Source organism: Brassica oleracea, chromosome C3 (assembly GCF_000695525.1).
Source record: "Brassica oleracea var. oleracea cultivar TO1000 chromosome C3, BOL, whole genome shotgun sequence".
Taxonomy (NCBI): Eukaryota; Viridiplantae; Streptophyta; class Magnoliopsida; order Brassicales; family Brassicaceae; genus Brassica; species Brassica oleracea.
Genome location: NC_027750.1, coordinates 27,389,023 through 27,400,465, shown reverse-complemented (window position 1 = coordinate 27,400,465; position 11,443 = coordinate 27,389,023). Strand labels below are relative to the sequence as shown.

Sequence of the window (11,443 nt, the reverse complement as noted above, 5' to 3'; positions counted from 1 at the left end):
CATAAGAGTTGATAACAAATCTGCAATAGCACTCACAAAGAATCCTGTGTTTCATGGGCGTAGTAAACACATTCATAGAAGATTTCACTTCATACGTGAGTGTGTGGAGAATGAACAAGTTGAAGTTGAGCATGTACCCGGACATGAACAACGAGCCGACATACTTACAAAGTCACTGGGCCGTTTGAAGTTTAAAGAGATGAGGCGACTAATTGGAGTACTTGAAGTGTGTGAAAGTGAGTTCAAGCTTAAGGAGGAGAATGTTGAGATGAGCTTGACGATAGCTTGAGAGTCAAGCAACCTATTCCTAGTTAATTTATGATCTTAGAGATAAGGATCATAATATATTGTTTGTGTTACAATTAGGAATAGGAAAATATAATGTCTCTATATAAAGCAATGTCGAGTATGACATATGCTACGAATTGTGTGTGATTGAAAGCTTTAGTTTTTGAGTTATTTTTCTAAAGCAATAAAGAAAAGCGTTCTTTATATTCTGATTCCGAGTTCAATAAATAGTTATATCGAAGGTTTGAGAACACGGGTTCATCTGTGAAGTGGACGATCACTGTGAGAATGGTCAGACGCTACATATTGATGTAGCTCCTTGACAACAGTTTATGTGTGATAATCAAAGATAATGCAGCGTGTTCTCTGGGTCGTCGTCTCTAGTACCAAAATAATGTCATTAACTTGAACAGTATCATCTGAATAACATATAACTTGTATGATCCATGTTCAAACACAAATTGGTTAAAAGAAGTAAAGAAACCTGAGAGATGTGGACACCAAGGCTGCAATGGATACCAGAGAATTGCGTACATATGAATATCCCAAGGTTCACACTTGCCACCCATCTTGTTGCCCTGTCAAATATAAATATAGATCATCCAACAGACACAAAAACCTCTTATGATTCTGTTGAATGAAGATGAACAAGAAAGAGAGGAGAAGGAACCAATAGAAAAATCAAACAAGTTTGTAAGAGAGAGAGATTAGACGGTTCCTCGTACCCTTTTGTAAGAGTACCTCGGGTTACTTAGTTACCTCTTCTCTCTTTTGAGCTTAACGGGTCACTACAAAACTCAATCTTTAACTTCTTAATCCTCGCAAGTTTATGTCTTTCTCAAGAGTTTAGAAACAGAACCATCTATGATCTACTTTATAAAACATTAAACAGTCCAGTTACGAATTTAAACAAGCTCCTCTGTATCTAATTCTCTATACATACAACCTCTCACCTTCAAAAATCACTCATAAAAAAAGCAAGTATCATTACACTTTGTGCCATGTCTTCAAGACTACGGTCTGTGCAAAAACTTATCAACCTTCGAGTTCGTCGCAGCATCCAGAAACTTCATACAAACAGGAGGACTAACTCCAGCTATAGCCAACACCGAGCTCGGCAGCGACCAAATCCCATCTCCACATATCAAACCCGACGCCACCGCAGTCCCAAACGCACCCGCCTTAGCCGCATCCACTCTCTCCCACACGAAAAGCACCAAACTCCCCACGCACATGTCGATAGCAAAGTACGGTCCCAAGAAAAACGGTATCGCCATCGCCATGGGCAGAGGCACAAACCTCCCCCACCTGCTCGGCAAACTATCTTTCACTATATTCACAAGAATCGCCACGCCGAAGAAAGCATAGCACAGAACAAGACACTCTCTCGGTAACGACGACACACCTTCCACTCCTAGCTTAGCCATGCTTCTGTACACGGTGGCGAACGGCGCAGGGTACTCGCTGTTAGGGAGGCCTAAGTCATCAAACGCATTGTAGAACAGCCAGGGAGACACGACACATCCCATCGCTGTTCCTATCACTTTGCTTATGAACATTGATCTTGGTGATGATAACGCGAGGTAACCCGTTTTGAAGTCTTGAGTGAGGTCAGAAGCTGTGGAGACTATGTTCATCATGACTCCGCAAGCTGCTAGACCTGCCAGCATCCCGCCGTGCTCTGACCCCGCCCAGGCTCCGATCGTGAATATGTCTAGCTTTCCGTACGTCGAAGCTAAGGACCAGTCCGTGAGTCCAGCTCCGTAGGCGTTGCAGAAGGCTAAGACGGGCGCGCAGATGTAGATGACTAGGATGTAATACCATCTCAGCTGGTGGAACATGTGTGGGAGTATGGCTGTGGATGTTGCAGCTATGATGATGTATCCTCCCACGGCGAACCAAGTGGGGATTTGGTCTTTGAGGAAGAAGCGTGTGCGACGCTGGTCGTCGTATGATTGCTTTGGGCTATATGGAGAAGCGGTTGGATCTTCTTCGATGGTTAATGATCCTCTCGAAGAAGTGCCTCGAAGCTGTACAAATAGTCCTGAGAGCGTCCGGCTCAGGACTTTGCAGAAGTTGTATAAACCATCTCCTAGGATTATAGCAACAGCTATGAACACCTGAAAGTAACAACATCAGCATATAGAGTATTAGACATCGGTAGATAGTTGGAAGGTATCATAAGTAATATATAAGATAGATGGTACAGTTCACTCTCACTAATGGATCCAAATATTACACAGAGTTTTAGTTTACCTTGTAAGCTTGGAGACCATGCATGCTGCTGGATTCGACATCTGCAGGAAACCAATCTCCCTTTTTTGTTTGAATGAGAGGCCACATTATCCCCCAAGAGAGGATTCCTCCCAGAAGAACAGAGAAGTTAATATACACAATATATTCAAACTAAATGTAATGAGTATTTCTGCAAAGAAGTTGATCTCTAGTTCCTTAGGTTGTACTCTTTAGTCTTTTTTGTCGTAACATTGAATCGTAAGGCATATGTTGGATAAGGATAATCAGTTAAATAAACGATTTTTGTCTCTTTGAATAATTAACTAATTTAATCTTAAAAAAAGAAGTTCGCCCTAGTTAAAACGCTCGCAGACACATATTCCTAGGCGCCGTCACCGACTTCACATCCCGACGCCGGCAGCGACCAAGCTTGCCGGCGTCGCCCTCCGCTCCACTCCTGCTCTCCATCTAGCTTATCACCGTCGTCTCTTATGGTCTTCTCATTACAGTTGTGTGTTTTTATCGTCGTCTCGGTGAGCCTCCTCGCCGTTATGCATTTCGTCGCCACCGTCAACACAGTCCATCTCAACTCCACCATCTCTACCACACACCTCCTCCCTGCTGCTTCTCCCGGCCCTCTCATTGTCGTTGCCTCTCCATTTTCCCTTGCCATCCATCCTGCCCCTTTACTCGGCGCCGCTCGCCAGATCTGTTCGGTTCTGCGTCTTTGAAGCGCCTACACCACTCCACGCCGCCTCAGATCTCTTCACTGATGCCGTGTATCCACACCGCTCCAACTCCGGCTCCATCATCACCATCGACGGCTCGTTTAGGCTTCTTGTCTCGTTAGGATCAAAACCTCCGCTTGACGCACCTCAAGGTACTTTCATGACAAGCTTGACAGAATCATATGATAAGTGGTTTTGGGTGGATTTCGTCACACCTCTACGGATTCAATACGGTAATGTTGGATTCCAAAGTCATTGCTTGAATTCAACCATTGTTTCCTTCTCAAATTCCGTCAAGTACATACAAAGGGTCGTCGCAAGGCATCGTGGTACCGGCTCTTCCGCCGCTTCTACTTCTATACCTTTATGGTTGATCGTCAAGAGCATCACCTCCGCCGCATCGCCTCATCATCCCAATCCCTTCCGAGCGTTGCTGGTACTCAACCGACACATGCTTTGGTCTGAACCAAAACCATTTATGGAGCTTAAACTTGCTGACTGTTATATCTTGAGCCATCATTCGTCCTCCGAAGCATCATGTCTGTCCACGATCCATCGTTGCGCCTCAGTGCAAAGGGTTCATCTAGCCCAAAGCCGTGATGTGGTGCTTAAATTGCCATTATGTGTATATCCATCACAGGTTTGTGGAGTTTGCATTAGCTCTGATTTTGTCACATGTGCTATTCGGTTTCAAGGTCCATCCTATTTGTTCGTCAACATAAAATCTAGGATTTTTATACTCTTCGGTTCTGACGAGATTCACATAGTCTCTTCGTGGAGCCTCGATGTTGGAGCTAGAGCTGTTCATGCTCGTTCCACCTCCTTCCAAACTTTGCCGTTTGGTCTAATCAATGTCGATTCAGGGACACAGCAAGACTCTTTCGTTAGCTTTGTTATCTCTTGTTTTAGTGTTATGTTTTATGATGTTCATCAAATCGTCGAGGATCCCTCATGTTATACTATCTTGTTACCATTAAGCATAGCTCCAGATGTAATCGCTTAAACTCGTTTTAAATTTAATATAATAATATGTCTTACAAAAAAAGCTGTAAAATAGAACAAGTGAGATATGTCCACTGACCCTCTTAAACCTAGGTTCAAATTAGGGCTGTTCAATATGGCAAAACCGAACCGTACCGAACCGAACCAAACCGAAATAGATAATATGGTTTGGATTTGGTATATACCATACAAACCGAATGGATATGATTTTTAAAAAACCGTAGGATTTGGATATGGTTCAGTATATAACCGATAAAACCGAATATACCGAATAAAGTCTCCGAAGCCATCTCCTTCTATATCTCCAAGCCACTTGAATCTGCCTAGCCGCTTGTAGCCTCCAATGTGGAGATTCGTACCTTATGGCTCCTTAGGAATCTCGAGATTGGGGAACAAGCTCGTGATGTCTTCAAGATCTGCTACACTGAGTGAAAACGCCTCCACGTTTGTCACACACCAAACATCTCTGCTGCTAAGCAGTCCCTTTGATGGCATCCTTATCATAGTCCCATCTGAAAATTTCAAAGCATATATATCCAGTTCCCATATGCAGTGTCATCTAAGTGAATACTTTATGTTTTGAGTTTTTAACCGAAAACATTGAGAGTTATGAGCACATAGAGTCAACAAAGGATGCACCTGGGTTTACAGAAGAGCGTTCTTGGCACCAAGTGAGAAGTTCTTCACCACAAACGTCTCCCTCTGATAAAAGAATTCGATAACCGTCTTCTCCAATGCTCTCCATCTTACCTCTCAATATGAATACCATTTTCTTAACTACACCTCCGCGGTGCAAGACCTTGTTATTCTTTAAGTAAGTCCTCTGTTTCAGCCTCGCACGCATGGCATCTAAGATAGATTCATCAATCTCCGAAAATATCCTCACCTGCAAAGCCATTAACATTTTCACTAATCGAAGAGAGCCAACGCTGAAGGAAATGGACTCTGATGTATACCTTCTTGAGAAATGCGAAGAGATGACGTCTTATATCTCTCTGAAGGTCATCAGGCATATTCTCAAAGAGCAATTCTTCGTTAACTCCTCTAGTAGCATTCCAGTTGAGCCTCTCAACCTCTCGCACTCTCCTGAACATATAGAAACAACTATTCAGTTAGCTTTACAGCTAGTGATCAAAACATAAACCCGTAACTTATATCTCCTGATATCATCATAATTAACTTGAAAAGTGAGACATAGTTCACATACTTTCTTATGTCTTTTGGAAACCGTCTATGGCTCATCCATTGCTCCACATCTCGCCGTCTTACAGTCATTTCTGTATCCCTAAGGCGGACAAAACACAGTTAACGAAGAGATCATCCACCATGTCTTGAGATCTCATCTTTTGTACAACGATGAAAGTTATTTACCTTCGGCCGAGAGACTGAAGGAAGTTTTGCATATTACCGATAAGAAGCGCGAAAAGGAAAAGCCCCAGTCCGATGATACACATAGTAAATAAGACCTCCCCAAAAAAGTAACTTGGGACTTGGTTTCCAGCAAGCGTGCTGATTTGCTTTTGAGAGTAGTAAACAATTGACAATAACCCAAGAGTTCCACAACATGCCAAACAATCAATGCAAACTAATTGAGCAGTTGTGTAAACTTGAATTACCTGAAATCCCCAGAAAAGAGAGTAACTGTATCTTCTGTACCAACGAGTACAATTACTAGTGAGATTGACTGCCTTCAAATAGATTCCATAATCAAAACCATCCTCTTGAAAACAAGCATTGGCACTAACGTTAATTTTCCATGCATGTAAAACTTCCGTTCTGTTTTCACGACCACAATCTATTAGTTGTTTACATTCAAAACTAGAATTTCCGCAAGCATCTCGAAGGCACTGATTAACTCTCTGCAAGAAACAAAAAAAGAGGGAAGCATGTTACAAGAAGAATCAATAAAACCCCTAGAAATATACACAATAAAGAATATTAATTTGTTTAGTTCATTCAAAAAGGATATTAGTTCAAAGTGAATGATACAAGTTTTGGAACTTTTCTCACACCTGCAGACCCAAAAGATACCAGCAAGAGCCAATAACATGACCAGCAAGCATGAAGGTGAGAAGATTTATAAAAAACTTGGCCAATGCCGAATCAAATCTGAACCCTCTTGGTGTTTGTCCGGCTAGAAGAGGAAAAAGCCTACGTAATTTTGGAATGTATTGGACAAGAATTGCAGCACGTAAATAGTTCTTTGTATTGTTTGCCCCAGATGTGCCTAACAGTTGTGGTATTATCCATAATAGCAATATCTGTAACCAGATGAGAAAATACAAAGGAGAGATCAATGGTAAACGATCATATTCCAGTTACAATTTTATATAAAAAAAATTGGTGTAGCTCTAACATTGATACCTGTGGAATTGGCAACACTATGAAAAAGTCTGTCAAAAATTTTCCTCGTAAGTAATGGCTAGCAATTTTTTTTGGATCATCAACCAACTGGCCAGCACCAACAACCGTAGACTCAAGATCTACATATGCCAATCGGAACTGCAACAATATATGAAATAAGGAGCCGTAAGCCAACAGATTCTCTTATAACAAAATGAAAGCAAAAGGTAACACACCTGAAGCACGATGTTCAAAGCGTATAAGCCATCCGTTATACTTCTCACAATTACAAATACATTAGTCGTCCACCAGTCGATCTTAATGCATCTCTCCTCCTGCAGAATGAAAGATGGTGGTGCTCAAAGCGCAAGAATACAAAACATAAGAAGCAAAAGAGAGACATTTCATACCTTATATATTTCTATGGGGTAGAAAAAGAGGGGATCTACGAAAATAGAACACAAGCATGATAAGGCAAAGAATGTAGTCCAGATCTGAACGAAATTAGACTCAGGATATATGATTCCAGAAAAGTATTTAGCCCAGCCTTTAGCATCATCATCAAGAGCGTTATGGAGCTAGCAAGATTAAAAAAAAACTCGGTATTTCAACAAAAAGTACTTGAGTCTCAAGCTAACATTTACTTGAGTCTCCAGCTAGTTGTAATGTAAGAATATCAGAACAAGATACCGTGAAATCAGAAGTGGCAAAAACTCTGGGAGTGCGGCTGTAGGCATGATTCCTCTCATTAGGCTGAGAGGAGGAGGCACCAACGGAATCAGAAGAAGCACCAGTAGAAGGAGGAGGAAGAGCAAAGCGAGGCTCAGGACTGCGAGTAGAGGAAAGAGGGTCACTCATTTGCACTAACGGAGGCCGTCTCTGGGTTCCAAGATGATTTGTGTAGCCTAAAACAACTGTCGAGCTGTTGAATACGTCAATGGTGGAAGAATTGTTTGCAAGGGAAGTGCTACGTGACCTGGAAGTGAAAGGCATAGTACGAGATGATGATGATGTGTCTGAAGCTGGAAGCATGGGAACATCATCGTTCTCCATGGGAGAAGCCATATCGAGACAAAACCTTGGGCTACAGAAAAGTTTAAAGAGGAAAACAAAGAGACTAGCAAGAAAAAACAAGAAGCTAGGGCATAAGTGAAGCAGAGAGTCTAAAGAGTTATGAAAAGTTGAGAAGGAAGGAGATGATGACTTAGTCACTGTGCCAGCCAGGGTCTTTTATAGTGGAAGAGTCAAGCAAGTGGATTATAGTCGATCGATATACTAAAGAAAAATTTGTGGATACGAAAAGTAAAGCCACGTCGAGACATTTTGCGAAGACTGACTTTTTTTTTGTTGTGATACAACTTTTCATTTCACAATTTTCCAAAGACTACATTTTACCAAGACTGACTTTTCATATCTTAATTTCATTTATACCACCTGTCTATTAACACCATTTATAGCTGTCTATTAATACGGACCCTTGTCATTTATTAAGTGTACAAAATTCGAGGGCTAAAAATTATTTATATACTCCCTCGGTTCTGTTCCTGAAAGTAAGATTTTTTACGGTATGCACGTTTATTAAGAATTTAATAAATTTTTATAATTTAATTTATTTTTTACTTTAGTATACACTTTCCAATAACTTTTCACCAATAAAATTTAATCAATTCAAATATTCTCAATTAATGTTCCTCAAAAGTATAAAAAAGTACCTTAACAATATAGAAAATCTATCTTTGTGTAACAAGAAAAAAATCTAAAACATCTTACTTTCGGGAACAGAGGTAGTACTAGATTTTATATTCACGCTGATCTGTATTAATAATTTAGTTTAATTTTATAATAATTTTTAAACTAATTGTTTAATTGATTTATGTAATTTTTTAATTGAAATATGTTTGTTGATTTTATTATATATGTTTGTTTATAAATATATCCTCTATTTAGTTATTTGTATTTATAAATGTAATACTTATGTTTATAAACATATTCATAATTTTTGAAAAATATTAATTTGTATTTTGAAATATTATATAAATAACTGGATGCATGTAAACTGTTAATACATTATAATATTTTATTATACATTTTACATATTTTTTTGAATAACATAAACGATTGAGATATATGCATAATATCTAATTTTGCTTTGTAGTCAGAAAAACTTTACAATTAATATGGGTGTGTGTGTGTGTGATAGTTTAATATTTAGATTTAAAATTTAATCACTATAAATATTTTGATGAATTATAGTTAATATGAAATAGCCTTTGTAAGATAATATAAAAAGTAAAGTTAATATAATAAATTTAACTAATGTTATGTAATATTTTTATTTATTGAATTAATAATATTGAGAATCTAAAGTATTATATTTATATTCTACTTTATTCAATTAATTATTTGTATTGTAGTTAAGCTTATATGATTGTATAATGTATTACAATATATTATAATTTATTATTTGGTATAATAGTTAAAAAAAATTGTTTTGGAGTTTACGTGAAGATTTAGATCCTCCAAAAACAATTACTTAATCTTGATAAAAAAAATTCTAGTTGCTAAATGCTAACAATAAGATAGCAAAAGTCTTACATAACGTATTCATTGTAATCTTTAGACTTTTTTTTTCTAAATGTTCAAAATTTGTAAATTTGTATGTTTTTAGTTGGTTGATTATAATACTTAGATAGTATATTTATATTGATAAATTCATATTGATTGTTACTTCTATTATTCTCTTATGTTATTTTTCATGCTAATTTATTGTTGATTTTCGTTATAAGTTTTCTTAAAAATCTTAACTAACTTATTTGACATGTTTTATTAGGATTTTTATTTTTAATATATCTTATAAATATTATTCTCGAAATATTTTATTCGACATAAGTCAACATAGAACTTCTTAAATTTTATATGTATATGAAGTTAACCAGACTAATGATTATAAGAATTCATCATGTAGTTTGGAATTATCCTCTAGTATATCCGGTATTTCTGGTGTGATGCATTTTTTGTCTATCGGATTTTGTCTTCGACTTGTAAGATTTACTTTCTATCGTGGATGTTTTTTTTGTTTTCATTCACTATTATTCTTCATTCACTTCAAACCCTATATTTTTATGTGTTCCTTGTTCATTGGGATTATGTGATTTTTTGATTTGGATATCATTAAAGAAAGTACATTTGATATTGATTTTTAATTTATTTTGAAAATACAATTTTTGAATTTTATTTTGAATAGTATATTTTACTTTGATATATATTTTATATAAGTAATAGCCTATTATTATATTTTTTTCTTAAAACTTAATATATTTTTGATGAAATTTAGTAAAATTATATCTAAAATCACATTTAAGTTCTATGCAATATATATTATATACACCAAATAATATAATAAAATTAATATAAATGTCAAAATTTTTAAAAATAACAATTAATGTCCTTACACTAAAATCAAATATTTTTCTTATCTTACAATAAATATATCTTCAAATATGAAATCTAAATAATGAAACTTTTATAAATTAATATCTCTATAAATTAATAAAATTTCAAAGTCCAACATTATTAATTTATAGATGTCCTATTGTATATGTGAAAATTTTATTGTTTTATATATATATGAGATAGTATAATATTTAGATTCAAAATTTAATCACAATAAATATTTTGATGAACTTTAATTAATATTAAATAGTCTTTGAAAGATATTATAAAAGAGTAAAGTAAATATAATGAATTTAGCTAATGTTATGTAACATTTTATTTATTGAATTGATAATATTGAGAATATAAAGTATTAGATTTATATACTACTTGATCTAATTAATTATGATTATAGTAGTTAAGCATATATGATCGTATAATGTATTACAATATATTACAACTATTTTTTATATGAAAATAATATTTGATTGTTTTGAAGTTACATGAAGATTTTTAAGATCCTTTAAATACTATTACATAATTTTGATAATTTTTTTTAGTTGCTAAATGTTGACAATAAGATAGCAAACGTTTTAGATAGTGTATTATTCTAATCTTGAGATTTTTTTCTTTCTAAATGTTCAAAATTTGAAAATTTGTATGTTTTTAGTTTGTTTATTATAATACTTAGTAGTATATTTATATTGATAAATTCATATTGATTGTTCCACTTATCATTCTTTTATGTTATCTTCCATGCTAATTTATTGTTGGTCTTCCTTATATATTTTATTAAAAATCTTAAATAACTTATTTGAAAAGTTTTTTTAGGCTCTTTATTTTTCAACATAGAGGATCTTGAATTTTATATATTATATGAGGCAAACTAGACTAATGATTATATGAATTCATTATGTAGTTTGCTTTAAGAACAATAACTTTTAAAAATCTTGTAAATCACATCATGTTAGATTTATTTCAGTAAGGCTTATTCGGTTAGTTTTAATGAATATTATGATTGTAACTAACTATAATAATATTTGTCAAAATAAGATAACATTGTTGATTAATATTAAAAAATTATAGATAAATAAATTTGTTAATTTGTTTAATTGACTAAACCTCTTTCTGAGAGAGCGAGTGTAAATTTTCAATATTGTTTTTATACTGAAACTATTCTCTAGTATATCTGGTATTTTCTGGTGAAATATACTTTTTGTCTATCGGATTTTGTCTTCGGCTTGTATGGTTTACTTTCCATCGCGGATGTTTTTCATTTTCGTTCACTGTTATTCATCATTCACTTAAAATTCTATATTTCTTGATGTATTCCTTGTTCATGAGGATTATGCGATTCTTTGATTTGGATATTACTAAAGAAAAATACTTTTGATATTGATTTCTAATTTATTTTA

At 35.3% G+C, this 11,443-nt stretch overlaps 2 protein-coding genes across 2 annotated transcripts in view; both read right to left on the bottom strand.

Moving 5' to 3' along the window:
- The window catches only part of LOC106335359 (probable cyclic nucleotide-gated ion channel 20, chloroplastic), a 20,522-nt gene extending 12,713 nt beyond the window's left edge, over positions 1-7,809 (bottom strand). Inside the window, exons 1-11 of the mRNA XM_013773865.1 lie at positions 7,287-7,809; positions 7,007-7,174; positions 6,833-6,931; positions 6,618-6,755; positions 6,266-6,514; positions 5,870-6,112; positions 5,625-5,770; positions 5,461-5,538; positions 5,210-5,339; positions 4,893-5,139; positions 4,529-4,765 (exon numbers count right to left, since the gene is read on the bottom strand). Of these exons, the coding sequence (XP_013629319.1) occupies positions 4,614-4,765; positions 4,893-5,139; positions 5,210-5,339; positions 5,461-5,538; positions 5,625-5,770; positions 5,870-6,112; positions 6,266-6,514; positions 6,618-6,755; positions 6,833-6,931; positions 7,007-7,174; positions 7,287-7,661 (2,025 nt within the window). The 5' untranslated portion in view covers positions 7,662-7,809 and the 3' untranslated portion in view covers positions 4,529-4,613. The remainder of the gene's footprint in view (positions 1-4,528; positions 4,766-4,892; positions 5,140-5,209; positions 5,340-5,460; positions 5,539-5,624; positions 5,771-5,869; positions 6,113-6,265; positions 6,515-6,617; positions 6,756-6,832; positions 6,932-7,006; positions 7,175-7,286) is intronic.
- LOC106330283 (probable metal-nicotianamine transporter YSL5) lies at positions 1,132-3,196 on the bottom strand. The gene is made up of 3 exons (XM_013768780.1): positions 2,924-3,196; positions 2,545-2,694; positions 1,132-2,408 (listed from the first exon to the last, which is right to left on the bottom strand). The coding sequence occupies exons 1-3, from the start codon at positions 3,194-3,196 to the stop codon at positions 1,302-1,304; spliced, it is 1,530 nt and encodes a 509-aa protein (XP_013624234.1). The 3' UTR covers positions 1,132-1,301.
- Positions 7,810-11,443: the final 3,634 nt, after the last annotated feature.

Excerpts from the sequence above, each read along its gene's own strand:
- LOC106330283 (XM_013768780.1), bottom strand. The coding sequence starts at position 3,196 with ATGGCAAGGGAAAATGGAGAGGCAACGACAATGAGAGGGCCGGGAGAA. Across the intron at positions 2,695-2,923 it reads TGCCGGCGTCGGGATGTGAA|TTTGAATATATTGTGTATAT; the intron begins GTCGGTGACGGC and ends CATTACATTTAG. Across the intron at positions 2,409-2,544 it reads ATGGTCTCCAAGCTTACAAG|GTGTTCATAGCTGTTGCTAT; the intron begins GTAAACTAAAAC and ends TGTTACTTTCAG.